The 16,802-nt window shown below is 46.0% G+C and overlaps 1 protein-coding gene across 1 annotated transcript; it reads right to left on the reverse strand.

Annotated features, from left to right (window-relative positions):
* Positions 1-50: 50 nt before the first annotated feature.
* Positions 51-15,297, reverse strand: LOC120034723 (pre-mRNA-processing factor 19). The gene is made up of 16 exons (XM_038981326.1): positions 15,279-15,297; positions 13,482-13,631; positions 13,181-13,257; positions 12,926-13,067; positions 11,036-11,100; positions 10,703-10,771; positions 10,459-10,500; positions 10,137-10,211; positions 9,776-9,851; positions 9,408-9,517; positions 9,084-9,239; positions 8,848-8,917; positions 7,805-7,978; positions 1,950-2,032; positions 1,489-1,594; positions 51-1,175 (listed from the first exon to the last, which is right to left on the reverse strand). The coding sequence occupies exons 1-16, from the start codon at positions 15,295-15,297 to the stop codon at positions 1,078-1,080; spliced, it is 1,512 nt and encodes a 503-aa protein (XP_038837254.1). The 3' UTR covers positions 51-1,077.
* Positions 15,298-16,802: the final 1,505 nt, after the last annotated feature.

The raw sequence follows: 16,802 nt of genomic DNA on the forward strand, positions 1-16,802 counted from the left end.
AACACACAATGAGAGCGGATTAGACTATTTTGATGTTTATTGATTGATGATCCAAAAACAAACAGTCTACACCTAGCAAAAGCATAATGCATAAAACAGGCATTTCATGAAGAGAGAAAGGAGGGACAATACGATAATAAAATAAAGATATGAAAAAAAAAATTTAAACAGTGAAATGGAGCAGAGGGTTGAAAAAAATACAAATATTAGAATTTCCTCAAATCAATGCCATCACTTGCCATCACAATGCCATCACCGAAATCATTCACATTGTACAAGAAACATAATGGATAGTAAAAAAAAAAAAAAGGATGAGGAGAATAAAAAGGCATGAAATCAACATGACATTCACAAGCTGTAAAGACTAATACCACATACTGATACTGTAACGATATGAATAAAAATAAAGGTGGCACTGAGCTTCAAATATATATATATTATATATATCTACAACAACGTTCACTCTGAAGTTACCTCTGTGTGTGCTCCCTTGTGTGTGTGTGGGGGGGTCTTACAAGGTACTATATACACATTGATGAATGGACATGGTCTACAATATGCTTGTATGGCTCTTGGTGTGATTCAGTCAATGCCTGCGTCCCAAACGGCACCCTATTCCCTTTATCGTGTACAACCTTTGACCAGGGCCCATTGGGCTCCTGTCAAAAGTAGTCCAGCCCTATATAGGGAATAGGGTGCCATTTGGGACACGCCCCATGGCTCTTAGTATAGTATGGGTCATATACAGTAGGATTGTTGCGTGACATATTTTGGGTGCATTCCAGTAGCCTGGAATCCAAATTTATATGCTCTGTTTCACCATTGTTCATGGAGAATATCAGTTAAAAATCCATTCTAACATTCGAGCCTCAGATTATTATCCAATCAGGCTGCATTTCCCTTCTGATCAACAGCTGCAGGGTCTGTGTGTCCCCCAGATGGCATCCTATTCCCTAGGGTGCCATTTGGGACACAGCCAAAGTCTCTTCCCATGCATACATCATCAGTGTGACCTCAGAGAGGCCAGCCAATCAGAGCCATCCATCACTCTGCCCATATGATCTTTGATCCCTGTTTTTACAGGCTGTAGAACTTGAGGCTTCTGTCCATTCCGGTGGAGGTGAGGAACTGGGCGTGCTCCCCGAACGCCACGCCAGTCACCACCCCAGTGTGTTCTGGGTAGAGAAAAACAAAACAATAACAGGCAAAAATGTTAGACTTGAACTCAACTCAAAAGCATGAGTTGACGCACACCCAATGAAGTTGGAGGTGCTGATAAACGGAATAGTAAACTTCACAGATACACTTTTTAAATATTTCATAAGGTACTGTATATACACACTTGCTATTATTATCATCATCATCCATCCAGGCACTTTGAAGACCCACCTCTAGACCACTGTTTCTGTCCCAAGCTAACTCAGCACCACTTCTCACTGCATCTCTAGCAGTACAGCAGTATAACACACACACTGTGCATTATCTTACCTGTGAAGTTGAGGACCTCGGACCACTGCTTACAGATGTAGACCCTGATGTCAGTGCCACCCACAGCCAGGTACGTCCCACTCTGGTCAAACACCAGGGACTTCACCTGAGGGAGAGGAAAGACTCACATATCATTTACCTACATTGACAGGGTAGTTCAGTACAAGGAGATTACAGTAGTCATACAGGGCAGACCGTTGCTAGCCTGGGTGCCAGTCGGTTTCTGCTCTCTTGCAAACTCCTTATGGAATTGTCATGCCAGTGACAGAAATTAAGAATGCAAGAGCACCGATGTGGGACCATGCTAGATTGTAGCACGACTAGCTTCTGAATGTCCAGTCTACAATGACTGTCTCAAATAGCAGCGGATTTCTTAGATAGTGCACTAGGCTCTGGTCAAAAGTAGTGTAGGGGATAGGGGTCATTTCAGATGTGCACAAATTATTTTCTGCTCTTCTTACCTCGTAGTTGTTGTCCAGGGTGATGGTTTTAAAGTTTTTCAGCTTCCTCAGATCCCAGAGCTTCACTGAGCTGTCCTGGGCACCTGGAGACAGGAGAGAGGTGGTGAGGTGAGCAGGGCCATAAATGTACTCAGATTTTTTTAACCAGACAAAATATTTTGGTTTGCAATAATTACACCAAAACACACAAAAAAAACAGATGAGCGTACTTTAATATTTCTAAAACAATAACATTTATAACTAGTAAGAAGTAGTGGTGTATTGTTTAATTTCATTTCATTTTTTTGTGACCCTAGTCTCTTAACCAAAATATCAGATGACACATAAATGTTCACCTGCCCCTTTAAGGGGGAGGTTACCGTGGTAACGTGAATCAAATCAAGTTTGTGCCAGTGAGTCTGAATAGTAGATGCATTGTTTTCTCTTTCCTAGCAGATGAAACTCAAACATTAAAAAAACAACCTAGCTTGTGAATAAAACAATGTAAATAGCCAAGAAACAAGGACAAAGTCTCACTTAGGTAGACTTTCGTAAATTATACCAACTTTTATGCCAGTGTGCAGCGCTTCTAAAAATGAATATTCAACTCAGCTCTTCATGTGCACTGTTGCAGCACAAGGTGGGATAGGCTATAGGATTTGTAGTGATTTGTCTTGTGATTAAATTTTCCAGCTATGAAACAAATCGGCAGAAATACCTTGAAAACAGTTACTGCATCATTTATTTTGCTATAATGTGATCACACTTGACTACTTATATTTCACAAATTTGAGTGAAATGGAGGTGAGCAGTGGCGACCCGTCATTCAGAGCCCCACCTGTTTTGAGCCCCACCTGTTTAGCTAAAAATATATTTGGGCATTAATAGGTGTCACATTAGTTTGCAAACGATGTAAACATTTTTTTAAATAATAATTGAGTTAATAAAGCCGCATACAAACATGGTCTCTTTCTTGAGTAAGGCAGCTCCAAAATGCAGGTGTTTCAGCCTAGCGGAAAATACAGAGTGTAGGGGTTGGTAATGTTCTCCAGTTGCACCGTAATTGGCTCAGTGTTCTGTCACTCATGGGGACACTACCTCACTGCAAAATCTACAGGGAGAGCTTCGACATTTCAAGCCCCTTGGTGCTGCCATAGAGTTACATTAGAAGTGCCCATCCAAGAAGTTCAAGGTCATTGGCCACAGATAAAATGTATGTCAAATTGCATTATATCTATCGTGGCTTTGATTGGACTGATCATGTCAACATCATACTTTTAAAATCGTAGCTAGCAAGCTAGACAAGCAGTTGTCTTCATGAATCAAGTCGACAATCTACTGGCAAATCCTTTTCAATCCTTGTCATATAAAGATAAATTATAAATAAAACGTATCGGTGCTCATGGGCCATTGGACATACAACTTGGAAATCGCAAATTCAACAATGACTGGTTTGGAAGGAATCAGTGGCTAACTGCAAGCGTTGCATAGCCTGCTATTCAGTGGAGTAGGGTGTGTAGTCCAAGTCTGGGTTTAAGGTCTCTTGTCCAAGATGGCGTAGCAGTCAGACGTCTTTGTCCTGTCGTGTCCCATGTATATATATTTTTCTTCGCATCCTTTTAAAATTATTTTTCCTAAACCTCAACTTCAAAATACTCTCCTTCAACCCGCCTCACCCAATGTGGTGTGGATCTGTTTTCTATTTACCTCGAAATTGGAATCTCTCAACTGAAGCTAGCCAGCTAACTAGCTACCAGCTATCAGTCAGCTAACCACTGCTAGCGGTCATCAGCTAACCTTTAGCTCGGAAAGCTCTCGCCAGTTCGTACAAAGCGTTTCAAACCAGAGCATACCGGACCTATTTTTCTCTCCATATCCCCGAATTCCTACCGCAAACTCTGAACCTTTTCATCTGGATCATCGCAGCTAGCTAACCGCAACCCGGATTGACTACTCCTGGCTAACGTTTCCGTCCTGGAGCAAGCACCAATTAGCCTGGAGCTAGCCCAGGAACCCCGCCGATCCTTCACGACTGGAATACCAACATAATCTGCCCGAGGATCCCAACAGGCCCCTCAGGCGAGACGTCCCCTGAAGGCCCATTCTGCTAACCGCGGCCTGCTAGCTATCTAGAGCATATTGGACTGTTAGCTGATCCATTGGCCAGTTTCTTGGACCACTATACCCATTTTGCCAATTGGACTTGGACCCCTCTGCTACTTGGAACCCTACTAATCCACAACTGGTCTATCGACGTCACCGCACAAGGAGGCAAAAACAGACTTTCCTCCATCGCGACGTCCCTCTAAGGCCCTTCTGCTAGCTTGCTGGCCCCGGCCTGCTAACTGTCAATCGCCGTGTCCCCAGCCAGCCCAACCACTCACTGGACCCATATGATCACTTGGCTACGCATGCCTCTCCCTAATATCAATATGCCTTGTCCGTTACTGTCCTGGTTAGTGATTACGGTCTTATTTCACTGTAGAGCCACTAGCCCTGCTTAATATGCCTTAACCAACCATGTTGTTCCACCTCCCACATATGCGATGACATCAGAAACGTGCCCAGAAACGTGCTCCTTTTACTCTGTTCCGAACGTGCTAGACGGCCAGTTCTTAAAGCCCCTAGCCGTACCCGTATCCTACTTCTCCTCTGTTCCTCTGGCGATGTAGAGGTTAATCCAGGACCTGCAGTGCCTAGCTCCACTCCTACTCCCCAGGTGCTCTCATTTGTTGACTTCTGTAATCGTAAAAGCCTTGGTTTCATGCATGTTAACATTAGAAGCCTACTCCCTAAGTTTGTTTTACTCACTGCTTTAGCACACTCTGCCAACCCGGATGTCCTAGCCGTGTCTGAATCCTGGCTTAGGAAAACCACCAAAAACCCAGAAATGTCCATCCCTAACTATAGCATTTTCCGACAAGATAGAACTGTCAAAGGGGGCGGTGTTGCAATCTACTGCAGAGTTCTGTCTTACTATCCAGGTCTGTACCCAAACAAGCTTCTACTTTTAAAAATCCATCTTTCCAGAAACAAGTCTCTCACCGTTGCCGCTTGCTATAAACCACCCTCTGCCCCCAGCTGTGCCCTGGACACCATATGTGACACCATATGTGAATTGATTGCCCGCCATCTATCCTCAGAGCTCGTGCTGCTAGGTGACCTAAACTGGGACATGCTTAACACCCCGGCCATCCTACAATCTAAGCTTGATGCCCTCAATCTCACACAAATTATCAATGAACCCACCAGGTACAACCCCAAATCCGTAAACATGGGCACCCTCATAGATATCATCCTAACCAACTTGCCCTCCAAATACACCTATGCTGTTTTCAACCAAGATCTCAGCGATCACTGCCTCATTGCCTGCGTCCGTAATGGGTCTGCGGTCAAACGACCACCCCTCATCACTGTCAAACGCTCCCTAAAACACTTCAGCGACCAGGCCTTTCTAATCGACCTGGCCCGGGTATCCTGGAAGGATATTGACCTCATCCCGTCAGTAGAGGATGCCTGGTTATTCTTTAAAAAGTGCCTCCCCCACCATCTTAAATAAGCATGCCCCATTCAAAAAAAATTGAACCAGGAACAGATTTAGCCCTTGGTTCTCTCCAGACCTGACTGCCCTTGACCAGCACAAAAACATCCTGTGGCGTTCTGCATTAGCATCGAACAGCCACCGTGATATGCAACTTTTCAGGGAAGTTAGGAACAAATATACACAGGCAGTTAGGAAAGCTAAGGCTAGCTTTTTCAAGTAGAAATGTGCATCCTGTAGCACAAACTCAAAAACGTCCTGGAAAACTGTAAAGTCCATGGAGAATAAGAGCACCTCCTCCCAGCTGCTCAATGCACTGAGGCTAGGAAACACTTACCACCGATAAATCCACTATAATTGAGAACTTCAATAAGCATTTTTCAACGGCTGGCCATGCTTTCCACCTGGCTACTCCTACCCCGGTCAAAAGCCCTGCGCTCCCCACAGCAACTCACCCAAACCTCCCCCACTTCTCCTTCACCCATATCTAGATAGCTGATGTTCTGAAAGAGCTGCAAAATCTGGACCCCTACAAATCAGCCGGGCTAGACAATCTGGACCCTCTCTTTCTAAAATTACCTCCCGAAATTGTTGCAACCCCTATTACTAGCCTGTTCAACCTCTCTTTCGTATTGTCTGAGATTCCCATAGATTGGAAAGCTGCCGCAGTCATCCCCCTCTTCAAAGGGGGAGACACTAGACCCAAACTGCTACCAACCTATATCTATTCTACCCTGCCTTTCTAAGGTCTTCAAAAGCCAAGTTAACAAACAGATTACCGACCATTTTGAATCCCACCATACCTTCTCTGCTATGCAATCTGGTTTCAGAGCTGGTCATGGGTGCACCTCAGCCACGCTCAAGGTCCTAAACGATATCATAACCGCCATCGATAAGAGACATTACTGTGCAGCCGTATTCATCGACCTGGCTAAGGCTTTCGACTCTGTCAATCACAACATTCTTATTGGCAGACTAAACAGCCTTGGTTTCTCAAATGATTGCCTCGCCTGGTTCACCAACTACTTCTCTGATGGAGTTCAGTAAGTCAAATCGGAGGGCCTGTTATCCAGACCTCTAGCAGTCTCTATGGGGGTGCCACAGGGTTCAATTCTCGGGTCGACTCTCTTCTCTGTATACTTCAATGATGTCGCTCTTGCTGCTGGTGATTCCTTGATCCACCTCTACGCAGACGACACCATTCTGTATACCTCTGACCCTTCTTTGGACACTGTGTTAACTAACCTCCAGATGAGCTTCAATGCCATACAACTCTCCTTCCGTGGCCTCCAACTGCTCTTAAATGCAAGTAAAACTAAATGCATGCTCTTCAACCGATCACTGCCGCACCTGCCCGCCCGTCCAGCATCACTACTCTGGACGGTTCTGACTTATGTGGACAACTACAAATACCTAGGTGTCTGGTTATACTGTAAGCTCTCCTTCCAGACTCACATTAAACATCTCCAATCCAAAATTAAATCTAGAATCGGCTTCCTATTCCGCAACTAAGCATCCTTCACTCATGCTGCCAAAACTGCCAAAACTGACTATCCTACCGATCCTCGACTTCGGCGACGTCATTTACAAAATAGCCTCCAACACACTACTCAACAAATTGGATGTAGTCTATCACAGTGCCATCCGTTTTGTCACCAAAGCCCCATATACTATCCACCACTGCGACCTGTATGATCTTGTTGGCTGGCCCTCGCTTCATACTCGTCGCCAAACCCACTGGCTCCAGGTCATCTACAAGTCTCTGCTAGGTAAAGCCCCGCCTTATCTCAGCTCACTGGTCACCATAGCAGCACCCACCCGTAGCACAAACTCCAGCAGGTATATATACTGGTCACCCCCAAAGCCAATTCTTCCTTCGGCCTTGGAATTCCAAGTCGGGAACTCAAGGCTCTTTCTAGAACTCCGACCTGAAGATCACTGACGTCATGATTCAACCTTGTTTTTTCCCAGTTCCCAGTTGTCTTGAAAGCACCATAAATCCAGAGAATGCTAAACTTTGATGACAAAGTTTGCCCACAAGAAGGACCACCGCGCCACCTTCCTGTTTAAGTGAGCACAGCACAACAGTGTAATTCATGTGTTGCGTTGTGTAGTGGCTTGCATCCCAAAAAATGTGGGGGAGTTTGCACCAACAAAATGTATATGCTAAAATCGCCAGTGAAATCGCCACACACAGGAACAAAGACAACTTTTCACACAGTCACTCAGACAGAGAGTAACAGAGACGGACACACACACACAAGCTAGTCTTCTCTCTCACGTGTGCACTCGCACACACACTTCTCTCTCACACATAGAGAGTCCTCTATCTCACCTGTAGCCAGGTAGTATCCGTTCTCAGAGAAGGCGATGGAGGTGACAGGGCCGATGTGGCCGGGGAAGTTGGCCACGTTGGTGCGCTCCTTCAGGTCCCAGATCTTGATCTGAGAGTCGGCCGTCCCCGTCCCGAAGATCAGACCGTCAGGGTGGAACTGGGCACAGGTCAGAGCTGGAGGGGCACAAGACAGGATGTGTAAAGAACATGCATTTGCAATGTATCAGTGTGCTTTCAGAGAGTACAGGGGACGGGTTGGTTAGAAATATTACCACAGTTAGGTACTAGGTTAGTCAATTCACAGGGGGGAGGGTTGGTTAGAAATATTAACACAGTTAGGTACTAGGTCAGTCAATTCACAGGGGGGAGGGTTGGTTAAATGTTATTGTTTATTTGTCTATCTATTTACATAGGAGACAACCTGGCATTTAAGGGGCCTGATATGTTTTTATTTAACTAGGCAAGTCAGTTTAACTAGGCAAGCCCTAGCAACACGTGGCCAATAAAACGTCTTGTCCCAAGCAACACGTGGCCAATAAAACGTCTTGTCCCAAGCAACACGTGGCCAATAAAACGTCTTGTCCCAAGCAACACGTGGCCAATAAAACGTCTTGTCCCTAGCAACACGTGGCCAATAAAAAGTCTGGGAAGAGAGAGAGGTCCAACGGTGTGGTCCAGCGATTAGAGCTGCCACAGACGCCATGGTTCGAATCCAGCCCACTGCCCTTTCACTCCCCCTACCGCCCTGTGGTAGACTAGTGTCCTGTCTGGGGTTGTATATGCTAAAATCGCCAGTGAAATCGCCACACACAGGAACAAAGACAACTTTTCACACAGTCACTCAGACAGAGAGTAACAGAGACGGACACACACACACAAGCTAGTCTTACATCAAGCTGCCTCACACTACAGAAACAGGACAGATACTCCTGCCCTATGGGCCGTTCTGGCTTGGACAAGGCTACTTACTTACTCCCATCTTTCATGTCTTTTCACCACAATTAAACATAATAATTGGGTGGGAGAGAGATAGAAACACTCACCACATCCTGCAGCCTCATCAGTGACCTTGGTGAGAACACGACCTGTTTGGATGTCAGAGAAGGCCCAGTACTGATGGAGAGAGACGGGAAGAGATAGCAATTAGAGAAAGAGGGGGAGACAGCAGATTGTGAGAAAAATCATAATAATAGGTCTTTACATAACAGTAGCGTTCTCGACATCCAAATCCACGTGTGTGTGTACATATGTTACGTGTGTGTGTGTGTGTGTGTTTTACCTGATCCTCGGAGGAGCTGAGCAGGTAGTCTCCGGTGGCGTGGAGGGAGAGCCCGGTGACGCTCGCCTCGTGAGCCCGCACCACCTGGACACAGTTGCCCCCGGTAACGGACCACACGCGGATAGTGCTGTCTGGAGAGGCCGAGAACACTACCGACTGGAGGGAGAGAGTGAGAGGAGGAGAGTGCGCAGAGAGAGAAAGGGGGGGAGAGAGAGAGAAATTGTTGAGGTAAGGCATATTAGAGTTCGATAGTAATTCCAGTGTAAGACATTGCTGCTGACTATGTCAACGGAGAGTAAAAGAAAGGAAGTGTGTGTGTCTCACCTGAGAGGGGTGGTAGATGACAGAGGTGACCTTCTTGGTATGTCCTTTCAGGGTTGCGATGATCTGCTCCTCCTTCTTATCAAACACCACCACGTTCTTATCAGCCCCGCCTGTAGAGGGGGACAGAGAGAGAGGTTAGGGGATTGTATCTGGGTCTGGCCAGGGTCTCCATCCCAAACGTCACCCTTCTGGTCAAGAGTAGTGCACCATATAGGACATGTAGAGTAACTGTTGGGACACAGCCATAGTGTTTTTTGTTTCCTCAAGGGAGGAAGGAAGCATTTTGATGGAATTCACACAGAAACAATATGTATGTATATCTACAATGGGCAGTGGACAGTGTGTGTGTGTGTATGTGTGTGTCTCACCAGTGAGCACTTTGTTGGTGTCGGAGGGACACAGGTCCAGAGACAGGATCCCAGGCACACTGGCACTGTGGAGACCCTGACAGACAGACAGACACAGAGAGAGAGAGAGACATAGAAACATAATTTAGGGTTGTGTTCAGTAGGCATGAAACGGAAGTAGATCTGAAACAGGGAGGAACTTTTCTGAACTTGCCCAAGGTTTGAAGAATAAGTGTTCCAACACCAGCCATAGCTAGAGGTCACACACACACACACACACACACACACACACACACACACACACACACACACACACACACACACACACACACACACACACACACACACACACACACACACACACACACACACACACACTCACAGCATGGGTAGCGACTTGTCTGTACTTGCTGAGGTCCTCCGTTCGGACCAGCTCTTCTGGAACAGTCTTTCCTCTCTGTGGGAAGAGAGAGACGGTAGAGGTGAGGTTCGGACAAAAATGTCTCCCAGCGTGGCTACGTCCCAAATGTCACCCTATGGCCCCTGTTCAAAAGTAGTGCCCCGTGTAGGGAGTAGGGTGCTATTTGAGACACAGCCCATAGCTTATACTCAGCTGACAACTGGTTGGACATTAGGTCGGTTCTTCTATGAAGAACAACAGGGAAGTTGTTTGAAAAGGACTTCTTTGGCGTTTGAATAGGTACCTTCTTTCTCTCCGTGGTCAGGACAGTGGCCTTGTCTTGCAGCTGTGGAGAGAGGCGGACATCTTAGTATAGATCACTCTGTGCTGTGTAGTGTGACAGCATGGTTGATTGGTTATTTCAAGGTTTTATACACCACGGCCTTATATGGTACTATTTGCAATGAACGCTCATGGTAGTCTAGTATAACGGTGTGGTATCGTTTCTCTTGTACTGTGGATGTGAATGTGCGTGTATCATCTCTTACCTTCTGTATGATCTCTGGTATCATTCCCACCTGCTCACTGACCTCCATGGGTTCTCCTGCACCTCCAGCCTGTGAAACGAAATACAGAATGAATAACAAAACGAGAATTGTACATTTCTTATTCGAAAATGTGTGTTTGGGTCAGCTGTCCAAAATTATTTTTATATTAACAAATAGGTACTACAACTTTACAGGTCTTAGTTAGACCGAAGACTTCAAATCAAGAAACAGACTTTTTGAGCTCATGCGTTTATGAGAAGTTAACCATCAAACCAGTTAACTATCAAATTAAACATATTGACTGAGGGCTGTGAGCTAATCACTGACCATGACAGAGGGCTGGGAAGCGACTGCCTGAGCCACCACCAATCCCGCCTGTGGCTTCAGAGTGGCCAGAGCTACGGGGAGAGAGAAGGGTAAAACATAGAAAAGGAGAAATGAGAAGTGACGCCCCATGGCCACTAACATCCAAAGCTGTTTTCAGATGAACATAAAAGAGTGTGTATGTGTGCGTGTGTGTGTGTGTATGTGTGTGTGAGAAAGAGAGTGTTAGAATGTACAGTGGCAAAAAAAAGCACGTGAACCCTTTGGAATTACCTGGATTTCTGCATAAATTTGTCATAAAATTTGATCAGATCTTCAACTTAGTGACAACAATAGACAAACACAGTGTGCTTAAACTAATAAACACACAAATTATTGTATTCTTCTTGTCTATATTGAATACATCATTTAAACATTCACAGTGTAGGTTGGAAAAAGTATGTGAACCCCTAGGCTAATGACTTCTCCAAAAGCTAATTGGAGTCAGGAGTCAGCTAACCTGGAGTCCAATCAATGAGACGAGATTGGAGATGTTGGTTAGAGCTGACCTGCTCTATAAAAAACAAACATGTGAGTTTGCTATTCACAAGAAGCATTGCCGGATGTGAACCATGCCTCGAACAAAAGAGATCTTAGAAGACTTAAGATTAAGAATTGTTGACTTGCATAAAGCTGGAAAGGGTTACAAAAGTATCTCTAAAAGCCTTGATGTTCATCAGTCCACGGTAAGACAAATTGTCTATAAATATTGAGTTCAGCACTGTTGCTACTCTCCCTAGGCCTGGCTGTCCTGCAAAAATGACTGCAAGAGCACAGCGCAGAATGCTCAATGAGGTTAAGAAGAATTCTAGTGTCAGCTAAAGACTTACAGAAATCTCTGGAACATCCTAACATCTCTGTTGACGAGTCTACGATACGTAAAACACTAAACAAGAATGGTATTCATGGGAGGACACCACAGAAGAAGCCACTACTGTCCAAAAAAACCATTGCTGCACGTCTGAAGTTTGCAAAAGAGCACCTGGATGTTCCACAGCACTTCTGGCAAAATATTCTGTGGACAGATGAAACTAAAGTTGAGTTGTTTGGAAAGAACACACAACACTATGTGTGGAGAAAAAAAGGCACAGCACACCAACATCAAAACCTCATCACAACTGTAAAGTATGGTGGAGAGAGCATCATGGTTTGGGGCTGCTTTGCTGCCTCAGGGCCTGGACAGCTTGCTATCATCGACGGAAAAATGAATTCCCAAGTTTATCAAGACATTTTGCAAGAGAATGTTAGGCTATCTTTCCGCCAATTGAAGCTCAATAGAAGTTGGGTGATGCAACAGGACAACGACCCAAAACACAGAAGTAAATCAATAACAGAATGGCTTCAGAAGAAAATACGCCTTCTGAATTGGCCTAGTCAGAGTCCTGACCTCAACCCAATTTAAAATGCTGTGGAATGACCTTGAGAGCGGTTCACACCAGACATCCTAAGAATATTGCTAAACTGAAACAGTTTTGTAAAGAGGAATGGTCCAAAATTCCTCCAGACCGTTGTGCAGGTCTGATCCGCAACTACAGAAAACGTTTGGTTGAGGTTATTGCTTCCAAAAGGTGGGTCAACCAGTTATTAAATGCAAGGTTCACATACTTGTTCCACCCTACACGGTGTGTTCAATAAAGACATGAAAACGTATAATTGTTTGTGTTATTAGTTTAAGCAGACTGTGTTTGTCTATTGTTGTGAAGATGAAGATCAGATCAAATTTTACGACCAATTTATGCAGAAATCCAGGTAATTCCAAAGGGTTCACATACTTTTTCTTGCCACTGTATGTATAATCACATGTGTTGAGTGTATATACGTGTGTGTGTGTGTGTGTGTGCGTATGTATATGTCTCTCACCCTCTCTGGCGGCAGTGACCTCCTTGGTGAGACGGGCGATGACCCTGCAGGCGGCGTCGTGCTGGTAGAGGGCGTGGCTTAACTCCTGACGTGTCGTCTGTAACTGCTGCCTCAAGGTGAAACTGTGGAGCATCACCGCATCCTGAGAGAGAGAGAGAGTTTTAGAAGACTGTGTGGTACAAAGGGGAGTGTCTGTGTGCATGTCTCGGTTCAGACACAGCAAAGGGGAGTGTAGGAGACTATACGTGGACTCACCCACTCGTCCTGCAGAGCTTTGAGGATGGCTGGGATACTAGTGGATGAGGGAGCTTTGGGTCTGATGGGGTGAGAGACTGAAGCAGGGGGGAGACAAAAATAGCTTCATGTGTTGAGATATCTTTTGACTCCTGACTAGTGGGGTTATCATCGTTGTTGAAGTGGCAGAATGCACTCTAGCCTAGAGATTGCTGGGCACCATGCAGGAATAGTTGGAAGTCAAATGATATGGATAACCCTTATTGTGTTAACTTCAGCTCAGCATCAGATCTGAACACACTCTCCTCCATGTCTCCCTCACCTTTAATGTCTATCAGCTGTTCCTCTGACAGAGGCTGCCCATTCATAGGGTCTGTTCCATTCTCGGCGACGTACTTCTCAATCAGCCGCCGCTCGAACACCTGGTTGGACACCGGCGACACGCAGGGGTGCTCCGGCACCTCATTCGAGACTGGATGGACGGGAGACCGAGAGGGGTAAATTAGCATGCCCGAAATTACTATATAAATACGGCAAACATTACTATAGTCAGAAGATGGATGGACACATTACCGTTTAAGTGTACTTTGCAGATAAACTCAGCAAAAAAAAGAAACATCCCTTTTTCAGGACCCTGTCTTTAAAAGATAATTAAGGTCACAGTTACGAAAAATTAGGACACTAGAGATGCCTTCCTACTGACTCTGAAAAACACAAAAAGAAAGATGTCCAGGGTCCCTGCTCATCTGCGTGCACGTGCCTTAGGCATGCTGCAAGGAGGCATGAGGACTGCAGAGGTGATCAGGGCAATAAATCGCAATGTCCGTACTGTGAGACGCCTAAAACAGCACTACATGGAGACAGGACAGAAAGCTGATCGTCCTCGCAGTGGCAGACCACGTGTAACAACACCTGCACAGGATCGGTACATCCGAACATCACACCTGCGGGACAGGTACAGGACGGCAACAACAACTGCCCGAGTTACACCAGGAACGCCCTCCATCAGTGCTCAGACTGTCCGCAATAGGTTGAGAGAGGCTGGACTGAGGGCTTGTAGGCCTGTTGTAAGGCAGGTCCTCACCAGACATCACCGGCAACAACGTTGCCTATGGGCACAAACCCACCGTCGCTGGACCAGACAGGACTGGCAAAAAGTGCTCTTCACTGACAAGTCGTGGGTTTTGTATCACCAGGGGTGATGGTCGGATTCACGTTTATCATCGAATGAGCATTACACCGAGGCCTGTACTCTGGAGCGGGATCGATTTGGAGGTGGAGGGTCCGTCATGGTCTGGGGTGGTGTGTCACAGCATCATCGGACTGAGCTTGTTGTCATTGCAGGCAATCTCAACACTGTGCGTTACAGGGAAGACATCCTCCTCCCTCATGTGGCACCCTTCCTGCAGGCTCATCCTGACATGACCCTCCAGCATGACAATGCCACCAGCCATACTGCTCGTTCTGTGCGTGATTTCCTGCAAGACAGGAATGTCAGTGTTCTGCCATGGCCAGCGAAGAGCCCGGATGTCAATCCCATTGAGCACGTCTGGGACCTGTTGGATCGGAGGGTGAGGGCTAGGGCCATTCCCCCCAGAAATGTCCGGGAACTTGCAGGTGCCTTGGTGGAAGAGTGGGGTAAAATCTCACGGCAAGTCAATGGGATTGCAGTCCATGAGGCGGAGATGCACTGCAGCACTTAATGCAGCTGGTGGCCACACCAGATACTGACTTACTTTTGACCCCTCCTTTGTTCAGGGACACATTATTCCATTTCTGTTAGTCACATGTCTGTGGAACTTGTTCAGTTTGTCTCAGTTGTTGAATATTATGTTCATACAACTATTTACACATGTTAAGTTTGCTGAAAATAAACGCAGTTGACAGTGAGAGGACGTTTCTTTTTCTGCTGAGTTTAGTAACACCGATGTCAAGCTGATCCAGTATACAATGTTTGTAAAAGGATGCTTGCGAATTGAAATGTGTAACATGCATAGGGTGACAATAATAAGGGAAGGTTCAATAAACATGTTTATACACAAACATACGTGATATTTGCGGTCTATGTAGTTACCGCTAACGTTACGGAAGGGCAGCCAACTCATTCATTTGAACTTACTTGCACAAACCAGAGACATTTTCAGTAGCTAGCTAAACCCTCGGTCGTTCGTTTCCTCCAAGATCACCGTATCAGTACGTATCAGTACAGATAACTGAATGTTCTTCGGATCCAACTGTAGCTTGTTTTTGTGTTGATTCTCATATAATAATAATCCGGCTAAATAAAATGTTGATGGATGAATTTTCCTTTCCGTATTCACGCACGCTGTTCCGCGGCTGCGCGTGTTGGGTACAGCTCCGACTATTGCATGCTGGGATAGCACGAGTCCCCCGACCCCCCTAGTCTGTAGTCCCCAACAAACTATAGTGTTATTCAAAATCCTTGGGACGCCCGCACCCTAATGCTTAACCCCTAGCCGTAACCTTTTTAAATGTAAACTTCAATGGGGGTAAGGACCAACAAACTATAGATAAATAACAGAGATAGCCTAAATACTATATGGTCATCAAAATGTGTCAAAGGCAGTGCTGAAATGTGGGTGAATCTGCTTTCACCATTCACCATTGGGCTCCCGAGGGGCGCAGCGGTCTAAGGCACTTCATCTCAGCGCTAGAGGCGTCACTAAAGACACCCTGGTTCGATTCCAGGCTGTATCACAACCGGCCGTGATTTGGAGTCGCATAGGGCGGCGCACAATTGGCCCAGCGTTGTCCGTATTTGTCCGTTGTAGGCCGTCAAATTAAATAAGAATTTGTTCTTGCCTAGCTAAATAAAGGTTACATAAATAAACCCAGAAGGAGTAGAATTATAGTCTAGACAAGTGGGCTAGGACTATAAATAAAACCAGGCTGGGCACGCCCCCTTCCTCATCAACGGAGCTGCCACGGAGACGGTCAAAAACGTCAAGTTCCTCAGCACTCTGAGGAGCTGAAATGGTCAAACCACACGGACACCGATGTGAAGAAGCCACAACAGCGCTCTCCAAGGAGCTGACATGGTCAAACCACACGGACACCGTGGTGAAGAAGTCACGATAGTGACTCTTCAACCTCAGAAGGCTGAAGAAGCAGCCTATAGGGAGGAGGTCAGAGAACTGGCAGTGTGGTGCCAGGGCAACAACCTCTCCCTCAATGTGAGCAAGACAAAGGAACTGATCGTGGACTACAGGAAAAGGCGGGCCGAACAGGCCCCCATTAATATCAACGGGGTTGTAGTGAAGCGGGTCGAGAGTTTCAAGTTCCTTGTTGCCCACATCACCAATGATCTATCATGGTCCAAACACACCAAGTCAGTCTTGAAGAGGGCACGACAAAACCTTTTCCCCCTCAGGAGACTGAAAAGATTTGGCATGGGTCCCCAGATCCTCAAAAAGTTCTACAGCTGCACCATCGAGAGCATCCTGACCGGTTGCATCACCGCCTGGTATGGCAACTGCTCGGCATCTGACCATAAGGCGGTACAGAGGGTAGTGCGTACAGGCCAGTACATCACTAGGGCCAAGCTTCCTGCAATCCAGGACCTATATAATAGGCGGTGTCAGAGGAAAGCCCATAAAATTATCAGAGACTCACCCAAGTCATA

The sequence above is a fragment of the Salvelinus namaycush genome, chromosome 42, assembly GCF_016432855.1.
Source record: "Salvelinus namaycush isolate Seneca chromosome 42, SaNama_1.0, whole genome shotgun sequence".
NCBI classification, from domain to species: Eukaryota; Metazoa; Chordata; class Actinopteri; order Salmoniformes; family Salmonidae; genus Salvelinus; species Salvelinus namaycush.